The 18,704-nt window shown below is 36.6% G+C and overlaps 3 protein-coding genes and 2 long non-coding RNA genes across 5 annotated transcripts; 3 read left to right on the top strand and 2 right to left on the bottom strand.

Moving 5' to 3' along the window:
- Positions 1–419: 419 nt before the first annotated feature.
- On the bottom strand, positions 420–1,505 carry LOC109581694 (uncharacterized). The gene is made up of 2 exons (XR_002184735.1): positions 665–1,505; positions 420–616 (listed from the first exon to the last, which is right to left on the bottom strand). It is a non-coding gene; the product is annotated as an uncharacterized LOC109581694 (long non-coding RNA).
- A 4,200-nt stretch (positions 1,506–5,705) lies between these two features.
- On the top strand, positions 5,706–6,355 carry LOC109581691 (uncharacterized). The gene is made up of 2 exons (XR_002184732.1): positions 5,706–6,148; positions 6,194–6,355. It is a non-coding gene; the product is annotated as an uncharacterized LOC109581691 (long non-coding RNA).
- A 120-nt stretch (positions 6,356–6,475) lies between these two features.
- LOC100640241 (glycerol kinase-like) lies at positions 6,476–10,313 on the top strand. Its single transcript, XM_003386320.3, has 17 exons — positions 6,476–6,560; positions 6,616–6,701; positions 6,883–7,067; positions 7,408–7,487; positions 7,576–7,713; positions 7,764–7,873; positions 7,928–7,994; positions 8,063–8,098; positions 8,152–8,259; positions 8,311–8,394; positions 8,457–8,535; positions 8,581–8,677; positions 8,731–8,815; positions 9,020–9,140; positions 9,741–9,881; positions 9,928–10,038; positions 10,086–10,313. The coding sequence occupies exons 1-17, from the start codon at positions 6,495–6,497 to the stop codon at positions 10,157–10,159; spliced, it is 1,668 nt and encodes a 555-aa protein (XP_003386368.1). The 5' UTR covers positions 6,476–6,494; the 3' UTR covers positions 10,160–10,313.
- LOC100640114 (protein SMG9-like) lies at positions 10,239–14,554 on the bottom strand. Its single transcript, XM_003386319.3, has 16 exons — positions 14,359–14,554; positions 14,255–14,308; positions 14,079–14,116; positions 13,586–13,849; positions 12,974–13,112; positions 12,666–12,775; positions 12,576–12,612; positions 12,440–12,514; positions 11,985–12,160; positions 11,862–11,927; positions 11,780–11,814; positions 11,589–11,696; positions 11,343–11,537; positions 11,022–11,113; positions 10,874–10,968; positions 10,239–10,815 (listed from the first exon to the last, which is right to left on the bottom strand). Exons 1-16 carry the CDS (start codon positions 14,536–14,538, stop codon positions 10,713–10,715), a joined length of 1,767 nt encoding a protein of 588 aa, XP_003386367.1. The 5' UTR covers positions 14,539–14,554; the 3' UTR covers positions 10,239–10,712.
- A 138-nt stretch (positions 14,555–14,692) lies between these two features.
- Positions 14,693–17,821, top strand: LOC100631486 (serine/threonine-protein phosphatase 2A 65 kDa regulatory subunit A alpha isoform-like). The gene is made up of 19 exons (XM_019996028.1): positions 14,693–14,808; positions 14,924–15,014; positions 15,072–15,118; positions 15,170–15,229; positions 15,302–15,443; positions 15,489–15,579; positions 15,627–15,693; positions 15,758–15,838; positions 15,891–15,998; positions 16,044–16,091; positions 16,143–16,257; positions 16,314–16,384; positions 16,430–16,515; positions 16,568–16,616; positions 16,669–16,720; positions 16,777–16,959; positions 17,012–17,166; positions 17,231–17,373; positions 17,430–17,821. Exons 1-19 carry the CDS (start codon positions 14,734–14,736, stop codon positions 17,542–17,544), a joined length of 1,779 nt encoding a protein of 592 aa, XP_019851587.1. The 5' UTR covers positions 14,693–14,733; the 3' UTR covers positions 17,545–17,821.
- The last annotated feature ends 883 nt before the right edge of the window (positions 17,822–18,704 follow it).

Below are 18,704 nucleotides of genomic sequence, written 5' to 3'. Positions count from 1 at the left end.
TCCCGGGATGTAGGACTTATTTATGTATTGCGTCCGTACGTGTCATCACGTAGCGCAAGCTCGTAACATCTCCTGGTCTCCAGTCTTGCTTTGTCTGGACAATGTGCGTTAAGTTGACACGATATTAGCGAAATCTCAATTCTGTGTTGCACTTTGTGGCGAGTGTCTATTGTTAATTTATATAGGATGCACAATTAATTTTCAATTTAATAATTATTCTTGATTAATATACATTCCCCTTTTGGGTTGGTATAACTACTAAGGATCTACTCCAGGATTACCCCAGGGTCAGAGTTATCTCTCCTCCTCTTTTCTTTCTATCTATTCTTTATTCCTCTTTTCTTCATTCCCCTCTTATTTCTAATACTCTAATTCTACCTTTCCTCAAATTGAGTGAGAGAGGAGTGACAGTAGAAGGATTAAAAGTACCTGTAAAACTTGTAAAAAACTAAACTAAAAAAAATTTAATAACATATAGCTATCATTGAGGATTGAGAGAAAGAGAGAAAGATCAAAGTTTGGCAGAAGACTTGCAGTTTCAAAGTGATGTCTATTCATGGAGGAGGAGGAGATATTCTTCAACTTGTAGCAGCTCATGTTAATTTGTTCATTATTCCTACAAGTGATGAGATGTCAACAATCAACTTGAGTAACTTGGACCCACTGATGATGATCAACTCTGATAGTTTGTGAAGCATTCGTTGGTGTGTATCTCTCTACTGGTAGCTGTATCATCACTCTATTTGCTGTTTATCTCACCTCACTCTCACTCACTCTCAATCATTGCTTTCATCGTTGGATCACTTCCTGTCACATTTATTTTCTTGGTTAACAAGGCTGTCACTGTACACTTGCAACTGTTTTGCCACAGTTTATTCCCACTCATTGTGTGGCTATTCTTCAATCTACTGGCATTAATGTCATCTGGTTCCTGTGTATCAACTGCTTTTCTGTGGGGGAATGATTCTTGACATCACATGATAGCTTGTGGATTATCATCATTTCTACCTACAAATGTCTACTTACAATTAAAATATCATTGCATGCTGTTAAAAATATAACTATAGTACTGTGATATCTGGAATTTTATGCTTTAATGATTTTATGCCTCAAAAAATTGTGCATTGCCTGATTTCATTTTTCCATTGGTCAAATTTCTAAATGTAGCAAAATTTAAGTCGTAAAAAAATTCCAGATAGACGGTACATGAAAAATCAAGAGTACATGTAAAACTATTTACCACCTACTAAAATAGCAATTTCTACTTACCAATATTATACTTCCAATTAAATAATATCATTGCATGTAATTACTAGAAAGATTGCTCAAAAGTCAAATGTACACGTAAAACTATAAAAAAATAGCAATTACTATAGACACTAAAATTAATTATAAAACAGAGCCTTTAATTGACAATAATCAGTAGTATGTGGTGAGTGTTAATTACATATACAGTATGCGTGATTTGAGTGATGAGTGATATGAGTGAATAATTACTATAGAAACTAAAAAAATTAATTATAAAACAAAGCCTTTCATTAACAGTAATCAATGTTTGTTGTGAGTCATAATTTTGAATGATTTGAGTGATGAGAGATATATGAGTGAAATGAGTGAAAGCACCAGTCAATTGGATTTGGAAGACTTCAACTTCTTCAGTCTCCAGCTCAAATCTTTAATGGACGTATCATTCATCATGATCTTCAGTCTTTCATTGTCCTTATGCTGAGAGGACATAAAGATCATTACATACAATTTATGGAGACAAATGAAGACTGCACTAGGCCCTACAGTGATACAGTCGTCACTAGTCACTTTGGAATCAACTGGATCAACTTCTTCTCTTGAGAGAAAGGGATGCTTTTTTAGAGGGAATGAGGTGCTTTTTTAGAGGGAATGAGATGCTTTTTTAGTGGGAATGAGATGCTTTTTTAGAGGGAATGAGATACTTTTTAAGCCCAACATACACGGGGCAACATGTTGAATGCAACATCAAGCAACATGTTGCATTCAACATGTTGCACACTGTTGAACAAAAGGGGAAACATGTTGCTTGCTATTTTTATAATTGTAATTATTATTATGAATAAAAGGCTGAAGTTATTATTGCATTCCTTATGTGTTGCCTAGTTACCTTTGATGTTTCAAGCAACATGTTGCTTAAAGTTGAAATTTTTCAACTTGAAGCAACATATTGCTTGGATGTTGCTTGGATGTTGCATGCAACAAATTTGCTATCATACACAAGGCAACATGTTGAATACAACATGTTGCTTCAATGTTGCATTCAACATGTTGCCCCGTGTATGTTGGGCTTTAGAGAGTGAGAGAGTATTGTGATCAGACTAAAATTCTAATATTAAGAAATAACTGTAATAATGATTAGCCTTATAAAAACTAAAAGCCTAATACATTGTACCATGATAAGTATAGGACTCAAAATTCAAAGTAGAAAGTAAAGATTAATATAAAACTTGGAAATATTTTTGTGCATTGAGCATTAATGGAGCAGATGAGCATCCTCCATTTAGTTTCACTTAGACATGAGCCTTTAAATATTAGGGAGGGAAGCATGGTACACATTGGTTGTACAACTGATCTAATAAGCAGCAGTGTCTAGCAAGACATTGCTTATTAGATTGAGGGAGAGAGAGTCCTTTTTTAGAGAGAAAGAGAGAGGGGGGTATTGTAACAACTAGACATTAAAATGTTTTAATTTGAAGCACTTGTAACGAGCCTGTATTTGCATTGTACATGTAACTAAAACTCAGCTTTTCATTTAAAAACCACAATGATTAAACCTATTAACAATATCTGCACGAAACTATATCACCAGTCAATGGAGTGCCTTTAATCCACTGTATCAGTTTTTTGTTCCTGCTTGAGGAGAGATAGAGAGTTCAACTGAGAGATTTGTGTGATCATTTATTGAGAGAGAGGGAGAGGGAGGGGGAAGCTTGGCTGAACACTTCAACTTCTTTTGATATTTTCAAGATAATTTTTTTGGAGGCATCGCTCATCATCTTACAACAATTTAGTTCTTCACTTCACATCCAGCATATCAAGAACAATTGGACTGCTTCTACAAGAGCAACACTAGCTGTATCATCCAGTAACTATACAACCTGTCTACTTATAGGAATCACCAGCTCTACACTACAACACTCTTCATAAATCAAGCTATTCTCCATCATTACTGATTCAGTAGCTCTACAACCCGTCTACTTCACCAGGTTCACACTTCAATCATTTCCTTCAGTAATTCTTCAGTTGATCTGCTCTAACAATCAGTTCTTTATTCTCCGCTCGTGCTTACAAGAAAAGGAGCTACTGAATCACGAACTATTCTTCTCCCTTCTCCTCCTCCTTTTCTATCTTTTCTTTATTCCTCTTTTCTTAATTCCCCTCTTATTTCTAATACTCCAATACTACCTTTCCTCTTAAATAGTTAGTACTTGTACTCATAATTAATAATAGTACATGTAATTAAATACTATAATTAATTAATAAGTACATGTAATTAACTAATAATGGTACATGTACACTTAATTACTTAAATAGTATAGTACATGTACTTCAATATAATTATATTTGTTGCTTCCTTCCTCTAGCTATAGCTCCTCGGGCCTATTGAAGACATTAGCCTTTAAGAGAGAGAGGGAGGGAGGGAGAGAGTGAGGGACAGCTAGCAGGGGATTCAAAAAGGAAAGCCTGAATACAAGAGCATCTTAGAGAGAGAGAGGGAGTGAGAGAGAGAGAGTGAGGGACAGCTAGTAGGGGATTCAAAAAAGAAAGCCTGAATACAAGAGCATCTTAGAGAGAGAGAGGGAGGGAGAGAGAGAGAGGAGGAGGAGCTGATGAACAGCAGTATCACTATATCATGAGTTGGTTATTGAGAGAGGAGAGGGAGGTAAGGAGTGTATTTGGGAGATTAACATGTTAGCTTGTTTTTATTTGATTCATAGGAGCTGTAAAGGTAGTGGGTTTCAAATCCTTGTAAAGTCTTTGGTTTTTAAAGTCTTTGATGTGTTCGTGAAGTCTTTGATGTCCTTGTACAAGTTCAAATTGGATCGAATCATGGGAGATCTAAGTTCTCTGGTGTGTGTGTTGGAGTATAGCATTAAGATTTTGGAGCAAGTTGTTATTGTATTATTGTATTGCTAGTTAATGTAGGTATAAATATAATGGTATTGTGTTGTAAGATAAGAATGTACTTTTATAGCAAGGTTAATATGGTATACATGTACATGTAGGTATCATTGTGTAATACAAGGTCATAGGTATAGTAGTAGAAATTAGAAGGGTACAGGTTATATAGTGTAGGTAGTAGTAGAAACATGTAGTGTTAGGTATACAGGTTATATAGTGTAGGTATAGTAGTAGAAATTATAGATAACATGTAGTTATACCTAGGATATAGGTTATAGTGTAGAAATTAGAAGGTAGTTATAGGTATAGTGTAGGTATAGTAGTAGAAATTAGGAAGCAGGTATAGTTATCATTAGGTTATAGTATAGGTATTGTATAGTAGAAATAGAAAGTATATAGTTATAATAGAACTTAAGAAACAGGTAGTTGTAGGATACAGGTTATATAGTGTAGGTATAGGTTTTATTATTATTATTATTTATTATTTTTTATTGTTGTTTATTATTTATTATTATTTTATTATTATTTATTATTATTGTTTATTATTTATTATTGTTTATTATTTATTATTATTTTATTATTATTGTTTATTATTATTTATTATTTATTATCATTTATTAATTTTTTTTACTTGGGGCCCCAGGTTTTTATAATTTTTGGGCAGCAATGTAGTGCCGCCTTCACGTGGTGCTGTCTGGGATCACTAGTGGCTACTACTGCTAGTGATGCTAAGAGCACTACATTGACGGTTCATGATGTAGGAAACACTAGTAGTTTTGGTAGTATCAACTGGTCAACAAGCTCCTGTCCACATTGTCTGTGTGGGATGTCTCACTTTTCAAGTATTTTCTCAACATGCACATGTACAATATGCATTGATCAATTTTCCAGTCCTTACTATAGGTATTGGAGCTACTGTTTTAAAGACTCATAAAGAGGGTATCAAACTTTTAAAGAGCTAAGTATCAATAATGTATGATGTAGCTTAATTGTTATATTTCTTACTAGATACTGTCATTGTGACACAATGACTTGCAATGTAAAGAATATTAAGTTTTGTGTCGATATTGTCATAGTGATGTATTTACATTTCTCACTAGGCATTAAAAGACTATCGTGAGAAGATTTTCAGATACAGTGTCAATGTTTTCCATATATTAACCTTTCTTTGTTAGATTTTTGTAATTATGGAATCATTTTTAAAGACTAAAGATCAAATTTTAAGTATCGTTCCAATATGGTACCATATTGTATTAACCTTTCTTTGCCAAGATACATTTTAAATGGATCATCAAGTCCCTGAAAGACCTTACTAGTGTTAAGGTAAATATTTTCATGAACACGAAGCTCCTGTTTAAAAGACTGAAGATCTTAAAGTATAGTATCAATGGTGTCATGTATTAACCTTTTTTTAAAAATGGAGCACCAAGTCCCTGTGTGAAAGACTAAAGATCTTACAGTATAGTATCAATGGTGTCATGTATTAACCTTTCTTTGTTAAGATGAATATTTTTTTTAATGGAGCACCAAGTCCCTGTGTGAAAGACTAAAGATCTTACAGTATAGTATCAATGGTGTCATGTATTAACCTTTCTTTGTTAAGATGAATATTTTTTTTAATGGAGCACCAAGTCCCTGTGTGAAAGACTAAAGATCTTACAGTATAGTATCAATATTGTCACGTATTAACCTTTCTTTGTTAAGATGACTATTTTTTCAAATGGAACACCAAGTCCCTGTGTGAAAGATTAAAGATCTTACAGTATAGTATCAATAGTGTCATGTATTAACCTTTCTTTGTTACGACTTCAATATTAAGTTCCTGTTAAAGATTGGAGTCCATTCAGTTAGTATTAATATATTGTTAACTATCATTACAGGTTGGGCAGCAATGTAGTGCCGCCTCCACGTGGCGCTGCCTGGGATCACTAGTGGCTACTACTGCTAGTGATGCTAAGAGCACTACATACAAGAAGAATATAACAAGACTGCACTAACAGTAACTATTATACTCATAGCAAATCTTAATATTATTTTTTGGTAGCTAGATTCAAGTTGAAGCAAAGATGAAATCTCAAGTGGTGGGATACTCAAGAAGCAAGAGATTTTTAAAGAGACAAACAAACAATGACACTTCCTTGACACTTATTAACGTTTTGCTAAGTTCAATTTCTTTAAAAATATTTTTAATTTTGATTACATACAATAGCAATTTAAATGCAAAGCAGCTGTCATTGCCTATTCTACCTGTTACAGCTAATGCTAAATGAGCCACCAACACACAGTCAGCATGCGATATGCATAATATGTATAAGGCGTGGCTAGTTATTAGTCACGTTTCATAAATGGAAGATAGTAAGCCTAGGTTGGTTGGAGCAATTGATGTAGGGACGGGTAGCTCCAGGTTCCTTGTAAGTATACAACACATTGATAGCATCCCGTTTTATCAACTTAATCATTTGATAGATCTTCAATGAAAATCTAGAGCTAAAGTTCAGTTTAAAAGAAAAGGCACATAGAAAAGAACTAGGACAGCATTCACCAAAGGAAGGGTGAGATATTCATCATCATTATCATTATTTTTCTTTACTGTATGAATCAATTTTTGTTGTTAAGGTGCTTTTTATCGAGGGTTTCTATTTACATGTATTATTGATTATATTTATGCAGCCAGCCCCTCCCACCCACTGTATATTAATTACATTTTTTTCTCCACACACACGCCCTCCCCAGGTGGCTGGAACAAGATCCCATTGAACTATTAGAGTCGGTGAGACTATGCATTGGAGGTGTGGCCGACTCACTCCGTCTTGAGGGCACGCCCATTTCTTCCATACATGGTGTTGGGATTACTAATCAAAGAGAGACTACCATATTATGGGACAAGCTAACAGGAGTGCCATTTTACAATGCAATAGGTCAGTATTGTACTGGGTACTGCTTGCATCTTATTATTATTATTATAAATATTATGTAGTTTGGAGTAAGTGATATTTGGCGAAATTTTGTCAAAGACATAATAAAGGGACTTTGTCCTGATTTTTGAGCAACTTTAAAAGTTTATAAAAATCTAATTTTGATTGGAATCAGCTCAAACTTGGTTTACAACATAAGAGCATGTATATGCATCAGGAAAAAAATTATAAAATGTAGAATTCTCACATTTTCATTTTTATAAAAAATTCAGTGATTTTGCAAAGTTATTGGTTGGTTTTAGTGCTAAATCTATAATAATAATTATTATGTGCTACACTGTAGTTTGGAGCGATAATAGAACAAGACAGCTGGCAGATGCACTGATAGCCTCAACACCTAATAATAACAAGGATTATCTAAGAGTACGTGTGATCTATAATGTACATGTATCTGGATTTATTCTGAACAATGTTGTATTTAATTTTTAAATTCCTCTCTCTCTCTCTTCAGCCCAAGTGTGGTTTGCCCATCCATCCCTACTTCAGTGCACTAAAGATACGGTGGCTGATCGATAACGTTGAAGAAGTAAGAATAGCTGTCGCCGGCAAGACTTGTCTCTTTGGTACAGTGGACTCATGGATAATATGGGTACGCAATGCAACACACATTAATCATCATGTGACTACCGTGTGACTTAGAATCTGACCGGAGGCATATCAGGAGGTTGTCACGTGACTGACGTCACCAATGCTAGTCGAACGATGCTAATGGATCTACAGACCTGTAAGTGGGACACCGAGTTATGCAGGTAATGGAGTAGTCATGCAGTAATGATATACTGTGAATGAATGGTTCTTGGTAGCTTTTTTGGTATACCCATGTCTATATTGCCAGAGATAAGGAGCTCATCTGAAGTGTATGGGCATATAGTGAGTTATTTCACATACCTCCCCTTGTTGTGTTATTGTGATTGTTCCATCATTATCTCTATTGTCAGTCTGAAGGTCCATTAAAGGGAATACCGATCTCCGGAGTAAGTACATATATGTATATAATTACAGTGTCTTTACTATTCTCCTCTTTCAGTGTTTGGGGGATCAGCAAGCTGCCCTGGTAGGTCAGAGATGCTTTAAGAAAGGTGATGCTAAGAACACTTACGGTACTGGGTGCTTCTTACTCTACAATACTGGCTTGGTTAGTCTCAGTCATAAGTTAAGCCTTTGGCATTATTCAATGATTACACAGGTTCCAGTGAGATCCAGCAATGGGTTGCTAACTACAGTTGCGTATAAGATGGGATCAGAAGCAGATGTCCATTATGCTTTAGAGGTTAGGATCTCTGTAACTAAAATAAATAAAAAAACTAAAAAACTCTGTAACTTTTTCTTCAGGGTTCTGTAGCAATGGCCGGACAGTGTGTTAGGTGGCTAAGAGATAACATGAAGTTTTTCACTGACGCACAAGAAATTGGTAATAAATAAATCATATACACATGTATTTCATTGTATATCACAGAGAGGCTGGCAGAGTCTGTTCATGATACAGCTGGTGTATATTTTGTTCCGGCATTTTCTGGTCTATATGCACCTCACTGGCAGTCTGATGCCAGAGGGTTAGTGAGTGGTAGGTGTGGTCTTCATGATTAGACTCCTCCCATTTTAATAGGTTGATAATCGGTTTGAGCAGTTATACTAATAAAGGTCACATATGCCGTGCAACACTCGAGGCAGTTTGCTTTCAATCTCGTGAAGTAATTAAAAATGATAATTAAAAATAAAAGATATGTAGCCCATATTTGGTCTAGGTCTCCTTAAATCTTCCATTTTTAGCCTTTGTCTTTGATATTTAGCCTAGATATCCCATTTTTAATTAGATTGATGTCCCAAAAATATTTCTAATGTATATAAATACAATACACTATATGTGTAATAAGTATAAGATTATTTTCCTTTAGATACTGGAGGCCATGAATCAGGATTCTGAGCTACCACTAGCTTCCCTTAAGGTCGATGGGGGCATGACAGTGAATAAATTATTATTACAATTGCAAGCTGATTTACTGGGAATACCAGTGGGTAAGTAATGAATCAGAGCTTCCCATAAAGCATGCTAAAGGCACTACAGAGCATGCTTCATAATCTGACAAGCACTATAATGTAGTACATGGTGTTTGGAGCAACTTCAAGTATTCGTAAAAAATCCAATTTTGATTGGAATTAGCTCAAACTTGAAATACAACATAAGAACATGTATATGTATCAGGAAAAATTATAAAAATGCAGAATTCTCACCAAGTGATTTTTGGTGAAATTTGGCCAACGACCCTGTACTATAGTACAGGGACTTTTACCCGATTTTGGAGCAACTTTAAAAATTCATAAAAAATTCAATTTTAGTCAGAATTAGCTCAAACTTGATATACAACATAAGAACATGTATATGCATCAGGAAAAATTATAAAAATGCAGAATTCTCACCAAGTCATTTTTGGTGAAATTTGCCCAACGACCCTGTACTATAGTACAGGGATTTTTGTCCAATTTTAGAGCAACTATGAAAATTCATTAAAAATTTAATTTCAATTGAAATCAGCTCAAACACAAAACAAAATTCTGTGGGAAATACTACATGTACAACAAATTAAAACACAATTGTATTATTATTATATTTTTCAGAGAAAGAGGATATGTCTGAGACCACAGTGTTAGGTGCAGCTATAGCAGCTGGCATTGGCGTGGGGGTGTGGCCTAACCAGCTTGACAGTATTCCTCAGTCGATGGCTGTCACATTATTTAATCCATCAATAGACCACGACAGTAAATAAATAAATAAATAAATAATTATTAATTGTATAAATTACAGACAGAGACTCGAGATATTACAGGTGGAAGGAAGCTGTAAAGCGTTGCATGCACTGGGAAGGAAACGAGAAAGAAATTCAAAACAATGGAAGGTGGAAGAGAGAACGAAAAGGTACGGAAACACTCTTTATCCGTCAATTTTTTAATAACTTCATTTAGTGGGTGTGGTGGGAGTAGGCGTGGCTGCAGCAGTATTGGCAGCTGCTTTGCTCATTTATTGGAGAAGGCATTAAATCATTTAGAGAATTATTACTTTCTGCAAAACTTTATTGTCATATCATTATTAGCAATCACCAATGGTTATTATATTAATTTTTTTGTAGTAAAGAATATGTTGAAAAAATAATAATGATATAAATTAAAGTTGTTAAATGATTATTTAATACACCAGAGATAAAGAAATCACACAATTGCACTGTGTAACAAACCAACAAAACTAAAAATAACAATGATAATAATAATAATGTATAAACACGTTTTGTAAAGACAAAAAACAATAATGTATACATCCAGTAAGTTTTATAGTGTGTAGAAAATAATTTTTAATCAGAAAAATTGGAGAGAGAGAAAGACAAAGGCATATGAGCATTTGATTGATTAAAGGAGGGGGCGGGGCGACCCCACCCCCTCACACCTCCAGCTATTTATAGTAACACACACTGAAACAATCTTTTCCCTTTCCTACCTCCTTTCCCCTCAAAAGCTCCACCTCCTTTAATTAATTAGAGTTGTTCCCTATTCTCTCGTTGTTAGTAATAGTTCTGAATGGTTGGTGTACTTCGTGACTTATCTTTGCTGCTGGAGTTGCAAGTCACGCAAAAGCTTCTTGTGTTCGTGGGCAACATTTGATTTCTTAATGGCAGCCAGAGACCTCCGAGCATAATCGTACCTAGAGAAAGAAGAGGAGTGTCGAGTTTCTAATTATTAGGTATCACCATCTTGCTTACCAGTCTCTCTCAAACATTGGTTGTGGCGGCTGTGGCTGTTGGGCTATCGTAGAGCCATGAGATGGGCGGAGTGAAGGGCGTGGCATCATAAATATCTAATTACAAATAGTTAAAAACTAATACTATAATCCTGGCCGTAATCTCTCACTTGGTTTCGGAGAGTTTCGGCTAATAACTGGAAACTGGGATGACCTTGATACATGGGCCTAATGAGACTCAGAATTGGATTAAGACCAGCATCTAAAGGAATATAAGAATCAGTACACTGTACATGTAGTCATGTACAAATGTAAACGTAAATGAATTAATGCATATAATTATATCAATTTAGGAAAATCATGAGCCCACTACATATATAAATATCATACCCTGGTCTACCATTATCCACTCTACCATTATCCCCTTCGTCTCTTCCATTGGCCAGTGTAATTATATATATATAAGAGAAATGGCTCTTATAATATCTTACCCTCTCTGTCAGTTCTCTTGACACAATGAGATCCAAAGTTATCCTGAGGGTTTATGTTAGTCGGCAAGAGATGAAGATTAATGTTGCATTCCTCTTGAGGCGCTCCTGGTTTTACTGTCCCACTCCAGTCCTTGTGCTCGGGGGGAATCAACTTACCAACCGGTACAAGACCAGAGCGAGCTAGAGACATGCCTCCTAGTTATATTAACTAGTTATTAGTAGTGGGGGCGGGGCAGGTTAGCTAACCTGCGATGGTGACTTTAGCTCCAAAGAAATTCTCAGCCAGCAGTGAGTGGAGCTCTTTAAGAGCAGCTGGTTGATAGTCGTCAGGAGTAGCATGATTGAGAACAAATACTGAAGAATATTAGAGGTAAAAGATACATAAATAAATGTGCATAAATACATGAATACAGATGCACGTATAGTATGTGTCTTACCAAGTTGAGGAAAATATTCAGGAGTGGCTCCATCACTTTAATAAAAATAAAATAAAATTCAATAAATAAATATTAATCAAACCTCATGTCTTGTTGATCAGGACTCTTGCAACAAGTCGACTTCAGTTTCTCGGCAGTCCACAAAAACCTACAAAAATAATAATAATATAATTTTCATCCATCAATCCTTCTCCTTTCCACTGACCTAAATATGACATCAACGTCGCCGGACTCCATTGTTATTATGACAACGTGGCAGACGGTGAAAAGAAAAATGGCCATTTGGAGAGAAAGAACGTCCAAGTAGCTATCAGGAGAGAGACTAGCAGGGACTATACCCTCTGACTTATGGTCCTCAAGCAGAGCATTACTGAGTATAGGCTGGAGAAAGAAAGAAAGGGTGTGTTATAAAGGGAAAAGATTTAAATTGATCGTGTACATGTACATGGACACATATGTATTTACAAATAAACAAACTGTCCTACTACAGTATATTTACATGGACGCATAAACACAGCGTGTGGGGGTGACACTATCAACAATAACAATATTCATTGACTGACATCTGTCTTTTGTGGTCAGTCAATGTACATTCCAAGCATTATAGTACTCACGTGTGCTCTAATTGGAATATCAAGCGTGCATTAATTAGAGTAATACCTGTGTGTCCAATAACAGTATTCGTTCGCTGGTCACAGCCATGTCAATGCCAGCTGTAGTATATCCACCACTCTCCTGTGTCAAAAATAAACAAAAAACAGTCCACTTCCTGTCTTTGTCTTTTCTTCATTCTTACCTGTACATCTTTAGGTTGTGTTTTAAAAAGATAAGGTCTACAATAATATAATAATAAAAATAAAACAAAGGTGAATCAAGATGTGCTCACCTTCCTGATCCAGTCCTAGTTCCAGCGAGCATTGACATAATGGTGGACTTACCAACTCCTTGTCTACCTAGGGAACCAACCACTAGGAAATCTGATTGATCCATTAAATACTGAGAGAGAGAAAGAGAGGGGGAGAGAAAGAGAGGAAGAAAGAGTGAGTGAGGAGGAGAGACAGGTGTTTATACAAAATGGTCACGACAAATAAAATAAAGATCAAACCACCCATTTCATTGTTATCATACACAAAAAATACATAATACAGTCCTCTACTACTCCCCCTATCCCCACCCTTCCTCTCTCTCTCTTACCTCAGAGCCTCTGTCCTCCCAGCATAAAGACTTATCAGCTAGTTTGACAGTCACTGTGTCGTTGGGTACTGTGCTAAGAAACCCTGCGGACTCAACTCTGTTAAAACCAGTGCCCATACCACCAACAGCATCCCTGTCACTAGAAAATTGAATAAAAAATGGTAATTGAATGATTATGTTATCAAAATGAGCATAGAAGAACTAATTACAGTACAATTAAGTCACTATAGTTACGTATTGATGTGATATTTTTAAGAAAAGAATGGAGACATATCATCAAAGGATATGTTATACTATACCACACACAATCAATCACTCCTACATGTACATATCCAAAAAGAGGACAACTATCATTGAGTCTAATAATGAAAGCATATCTGTATACAAAACACTTCATATGTAATTATATACATGTACATGTACATGTACACAGCATTAACTTCTCTCTCTCTCCCTTTTTCCATGTACACAATATTTAACTTTCTATAATACTGATACTGCAATATTATTATCATTATTATTATTATTATTATTATTATCATTATTATTATTATTATTATTATCATTATTATTATTATTATTATTATTATTATTATTTTAAGGATTACTCACAGCCTTCCTGGTCTCCCCGAAGGTTGCAATGGTGTATAGTTACTGGGACTACTGCTGACTCCGTCAGGCGGCCTTCTAGACATCGGCTTCTTGATCCCACCTCCTCCTTCATGATTCATTGAGGACCCAAAATGATTTGTAGAAGAAAAATGAGACGGATGACCGGAAGGCGGCTGGATAATACCCCCGGGGGGCGGGTTCAGTTCGGGACTTTGTATGTGAGGAGAACTTGGAGTCTCGCTCCCTCCTGTTGACGAGGAGTCTCTGAGGAAAGGAATGAGAGGAGGAGGGACAAGGGAAATAGATTAGGACTTGAAAGTGAGAAAGAATTCCAATACCATTCCATTGGTAATACTTAAAATTATTGACAATACTAATAATAATAGTGATAATGATGATGGATAAAGTGCATGCATGACGACATTATGTAGCAACAAGTCTTCACTGCCAAGGAATGAGAATAGATTCTCACACTCTCTAATTAGTAGCTCACCTCTGCATTATGGAAACTGATCCAGGCATAACTGGATGCTGTAAAAGAAAAACAAGAAAAGAATGATCGGAGGATTGCGCTAATGTACACACACAAAACGTATAATTTGTACATCAGTAGATGTACAAATTCATCTACATGTACATCAGTAGAATTATATCCCAACTAAAACTAACTCTATCATTGGGTTTTGTTAATATCCTCATTGGACCTTGAACTGTATAATCTCCCTACATAAAGAAGGCCCTAATGTACATATGTACACGAACATTGATCTTACCCTTGGTCTATTGTTGTACTGAGGGCGTGGCCTAGAGTCTCCAGTAGGACCACGGCGTCTTGTGTTAGGTCTTTGCCTCCCCCTGTCCCCTCTGTCTCCCCCTCCACCGCCTCCTCCTCCTCTGGTAGCCAGCATTACTGGGCCTCCTCTTCCACCATCTCCTCCTCGACCCAACTCCATATTTTTGGGTTCGACCACGCCTACCGCCCACGAGTGCTGGGCATGCGCAGTAACGATCAGAGACTGGTCACCGTTCTTCCTCCGTTCTCCCTCCGTTCTCCCTCCGTTTTCCCTCCATTATTGGTCTGCGGGGAGACTCTGCGCATGCTCAGTGCAGCAACCAGAAAAAGGAAGAGAATTTAGAGAAACAGTGAAATGGCTGCAGAGGGAGACAACTCCATTTACCCCATTGCTGTCCTTATAGATGAGCTTAGGAATGATGACGTACAAGTAAGACACTAGCTTGACTTGATAAGAACCAGCTAGAACCCTCTACTGGACCTCTCTGTTTAAAACCACTCCCCAAATCACTAATTGTACTAAACTACCTTTTCTTCATTTTCAGTTGAGGCTCAATTCCATCAAGAAGCTCTCTACCATTGCACTGGCCCTTGGAGACGAGAGAACTCGTAGTGAACTCCTCCCATTCCTCACCGGTAACCATCCGATAATATACATGTACATGTACTGATGCGACTTGTATCATTTCTTAGATACTTTGGATGATGATGACGAGGTTCTCTGGGCTTTAGCGGAACAAGTAAGCATTTTATTTTTTTGAGGATTGTGGTTTTTAACAATTTTTTTAAAGTTAGGAGATGCTGATTTTATTGTGCTGGTGGGCGGGCCCGACCACGCACACACATTATTGGTAAGGGATTTGAACTAATCTTATTATTATTGTTATTATTATTATTGTCACTTTGTTTTCTTTTTTCTTTAGCCACCTCTTGAGAGTTTGGCTACAGTAGAGGAGACTGTTGTCCGTGATAAAGCGGTGGAGTCCCTCAGAGCTGTAGCCAGTAAGCTCTCCGGCAAACAGATTGAGGAGTTCTTCATTCCAATGATCAAACGACTTGCGTCAGGTAAGTGGGTAAGTCAGAGGTGGGGCCTTAGTTCTTTGGTTGTAGGTGAATGGTTTACTTCGCGTACATCGGCTTGCGGTCTTTTTTCGGTGGCTTATTCTCTTACCAGTAATAACACGAAAGATGAACTGAGAACGTGAGTTGATCTTAACACTGATATTGATACTGATATTGATATCTTAGATTATTCCGCACACTGTGTACCGACGATACTCCCATGGTTCGAAGAGCAGCTGCTGGAAAGCTAGGGGTATGTTTCAAACTTGTACTGGTCTCTTTAATCTCTTTTTATATCCCTTTCATCTTTAAAAAAGGAATTTGCTAAAGTAGTTGAACCTGAAAATGTAAAGCGGGACATGATGTCTTTATTTCATCACCTAGCAGCTGATGATCAAGTAAGAGACAAAAAAGAGAGAGAGAGCGGTGCTAAATTGTGTTGTATTTTAGGATTCCGTTAGATTATTAGCAATAGAAGCATGTTCCTCCATAGCCTCTCTTTTGTCAAAGGAAGACATTGAGCTGGCAGTGGTTGGTACACTTAATAACGCAGCTAAGGTAAGACAATTCCTCCCGGTCATTTGACCATACTGTCATTAATAGGACAAATCATGGAGAGTTAGGTACATGATGGCTGACAAATTCACGGAGGTTAGAGACGGAAATTTATCCTCTTCCTTTTTATGTTTTTTTTTTCAATAGCTTCAGGTTGCTGTGGGACCTGACATCACAAAAACTAATTTAGTTCATGCCTTTGCCGGTCTGCTTAAAGACGCTGAGGCAGAAGTAAGAGCTGCTGCTTGTACTAGACTAAAAGGTACCGAGTGCCATGCGTGTGTACATGTACATGTTATGTGTCTTTCTTATCTTTAGATTTTTGTGAACATTTGGGTGAAGATTATAGAGTCGATTCGATACTTACACAAATTATGCCCTGTATACAAGTAAAGAGTATTTTTATTATTATCTTATTTTTATTATTATTTTAGCAATTAGTAAATGATGTAAATCAGCATGTTAAAACAGCACTTGCTTCAGTTATAATGGGCCTTTCTCCTCTGGTTGGGAAGGAAAAGTAAGAGATACCATTTAGATGTAGAGACATAACATTTTCTTTCCCTTTTTAGCACCATTGAGCACTTATTGCCATTGTTTTTAACACAATTAAAGGATGAGGTGAGAAAAATGAATTTCATTTAGTCTCATTATTATCTTTCCTTCCTTATAGTGTCCAGACGTTAGGCTTAACATCATATCCAGTCTAGATTCCGTCAATAAAGGTACACGCCCACCAGTATACTTGACCACACCCATTACCCCACCCTTTCCGATATAGTAATTGGTATCAGTCAGTTGTCCCAGTCTCTCTTGCCTGCTATTGTTGAGTTGGCTGAAGACTCAAAATGGAGAGTGAGGCTAGCAATCATCGAGTACATGCCATTGCTGGCAGAGCAGTTGGGGGTGACCGTCTTTGAAGAGAAATTGAACCAGCTCTGCATGCAATGGCTCATTGATAATGGTAAGAAAGGTGGAGGAGAAAAGCTATTTTAACTCTTTTTTTTCTTCCTTAGTGTATGCTATTAGAGAAGCTGCTTCTGTTAATTTGCGTAATCTTGTTGAAAAGTTCGGTTCAGAGTGGGCACGTGTGGCCATACTGCCAAAGGTGCTCTCTATGGCCAAAGACTCCAATTACCTTCACAGAATGACAACACTTTTCACTGTTAATGTAAGTTGGTCTGACTTGTCGAATGTCTAATTTAATGGCTTTTTTTTAATTCTCTTTTTTGTAGTTGTTGAGTGAAGTATGTTCGGAGGATGTTATTGTTGAGACAATGCTGCCCGTAGTACTTGGACTTTCTAATGACCCTGTCCCCAATGTAAGATTCAATGTAGCAAAAACACTAACAAAACTGGCTCACAATATACCAGCAAAGTAAGTGCACATATTATGTATATCTTCTCAGTTCATTCTCCTTTTTTTCTTTTCAGTATTGTTCAGAATGATATCTCTCCCTGCATTCAAGATTTAGCTACCAAGGATTCCGATATCGATGTGACATATTTTGCTCAGGAATCCCTCATTGCCATCAAGCAAAAGTCTTAGTTTTAGTCTTTATTTTAGAGAACGGAAAAGAAAAGATCTGTTCTTAATTTTTCACTTTCTTATATGTGTACCGTAATATTATTAAATTATTTGTTGTTATTGCTGTCAGATGCTATGACTTTCTCTCTCTCTCTTTCAATGTCTCTTCTCTACTCTCACTCATTAGTAAATTATACAGAGTACTTACTATTATGTATCTTTATCACACACACTAATAATGTCCTTATTATTATTTAATGCGAAGTCTGAACTATTAATTTTGTAGTTATTATTTTAAGTTTTCATTCTTTTAAAAATAACTAGCTAAATGTAAGCATTGAGGGGGCGAGCATGAGCGCCCACACTGCACTGGATGGCAAAACCAAATTCACCACACCTACTATGAATATTAATTATTATACGATGAAAAAAATCCGCGCACGAAAACTCGTGATAATTAGCCTTGTGATTAATCCATTTCTCCTGGTAACTGATTCAGTAATCAATCATATTTCTAGTAATTTTTGTAATCTCGCAGAGATTTTCCTCCCGTTGCGAACCCCTCGAATATTCCTCGCCTCCATCATACCTCCATTGAGAACAAGACTAATTCAAGATGCAGCAAATATTGGCATGCAACTTGAAGTATTGCGGTCTCTTTCTCTCCTTAATCACTACAGCTGTTGTCTCTATCACCATATTTTACCTCTCGGGTAGGCAAGAGGTTTCTGTTGTCCACTCACCTCATTGCAAGAGCAAGGAAGAACCGACACTGGTTTTTGTTCACTCACCTCATGATTACAAGAGCAAAGAAGAACCAACACTATGGCACGAACTCAGCAGTAATGATACAATCGAGAATGACACTCTGGTTTGGCACGTAGCACACTATGAAAATAGAGACTTTCCTTATGGTGGACCTGCAATTGTAATGATGATATTCCACTACTACAACAAGACATTGCCCTCTATATGGCTGAAGACATGTAATGATAAGTATTGTGATTGCTTGCCACCTCAGTGGGTGCCCTATGGAGGGTTAGTTAATAGAAAGCGTACAGAAAAGAAGCATCTTTTCAATGCTGTGTTTAGAATACAGCAAAAAAACACTTCTGTGTATGACACTGTTGATGCATATAATGACAGCAATTGCACTGATTCCGGTCTCATTATTGAAGATA

Source organism: Amphimedon queenslandica, unplaced genomic scaffold, assembly GCF_000090795.2.
Source record: "Amphimedon queenslandica unplaced genomic scaffold, v1.1 AMPQUscaffold_13424, whole genome shotgun sequence".
In the NCBI taxonomy this organism is placed as follows: domain Eukaryota; kingdom Metazoa; phylum Porifera; class Demospongiae; order Haplosclerida; family Niphatidae; genus Amphimedon; species Amphimedon queenslandica.
This window is presented reverse-complemented; position numbering and strand designations above follow the sequence as displayed.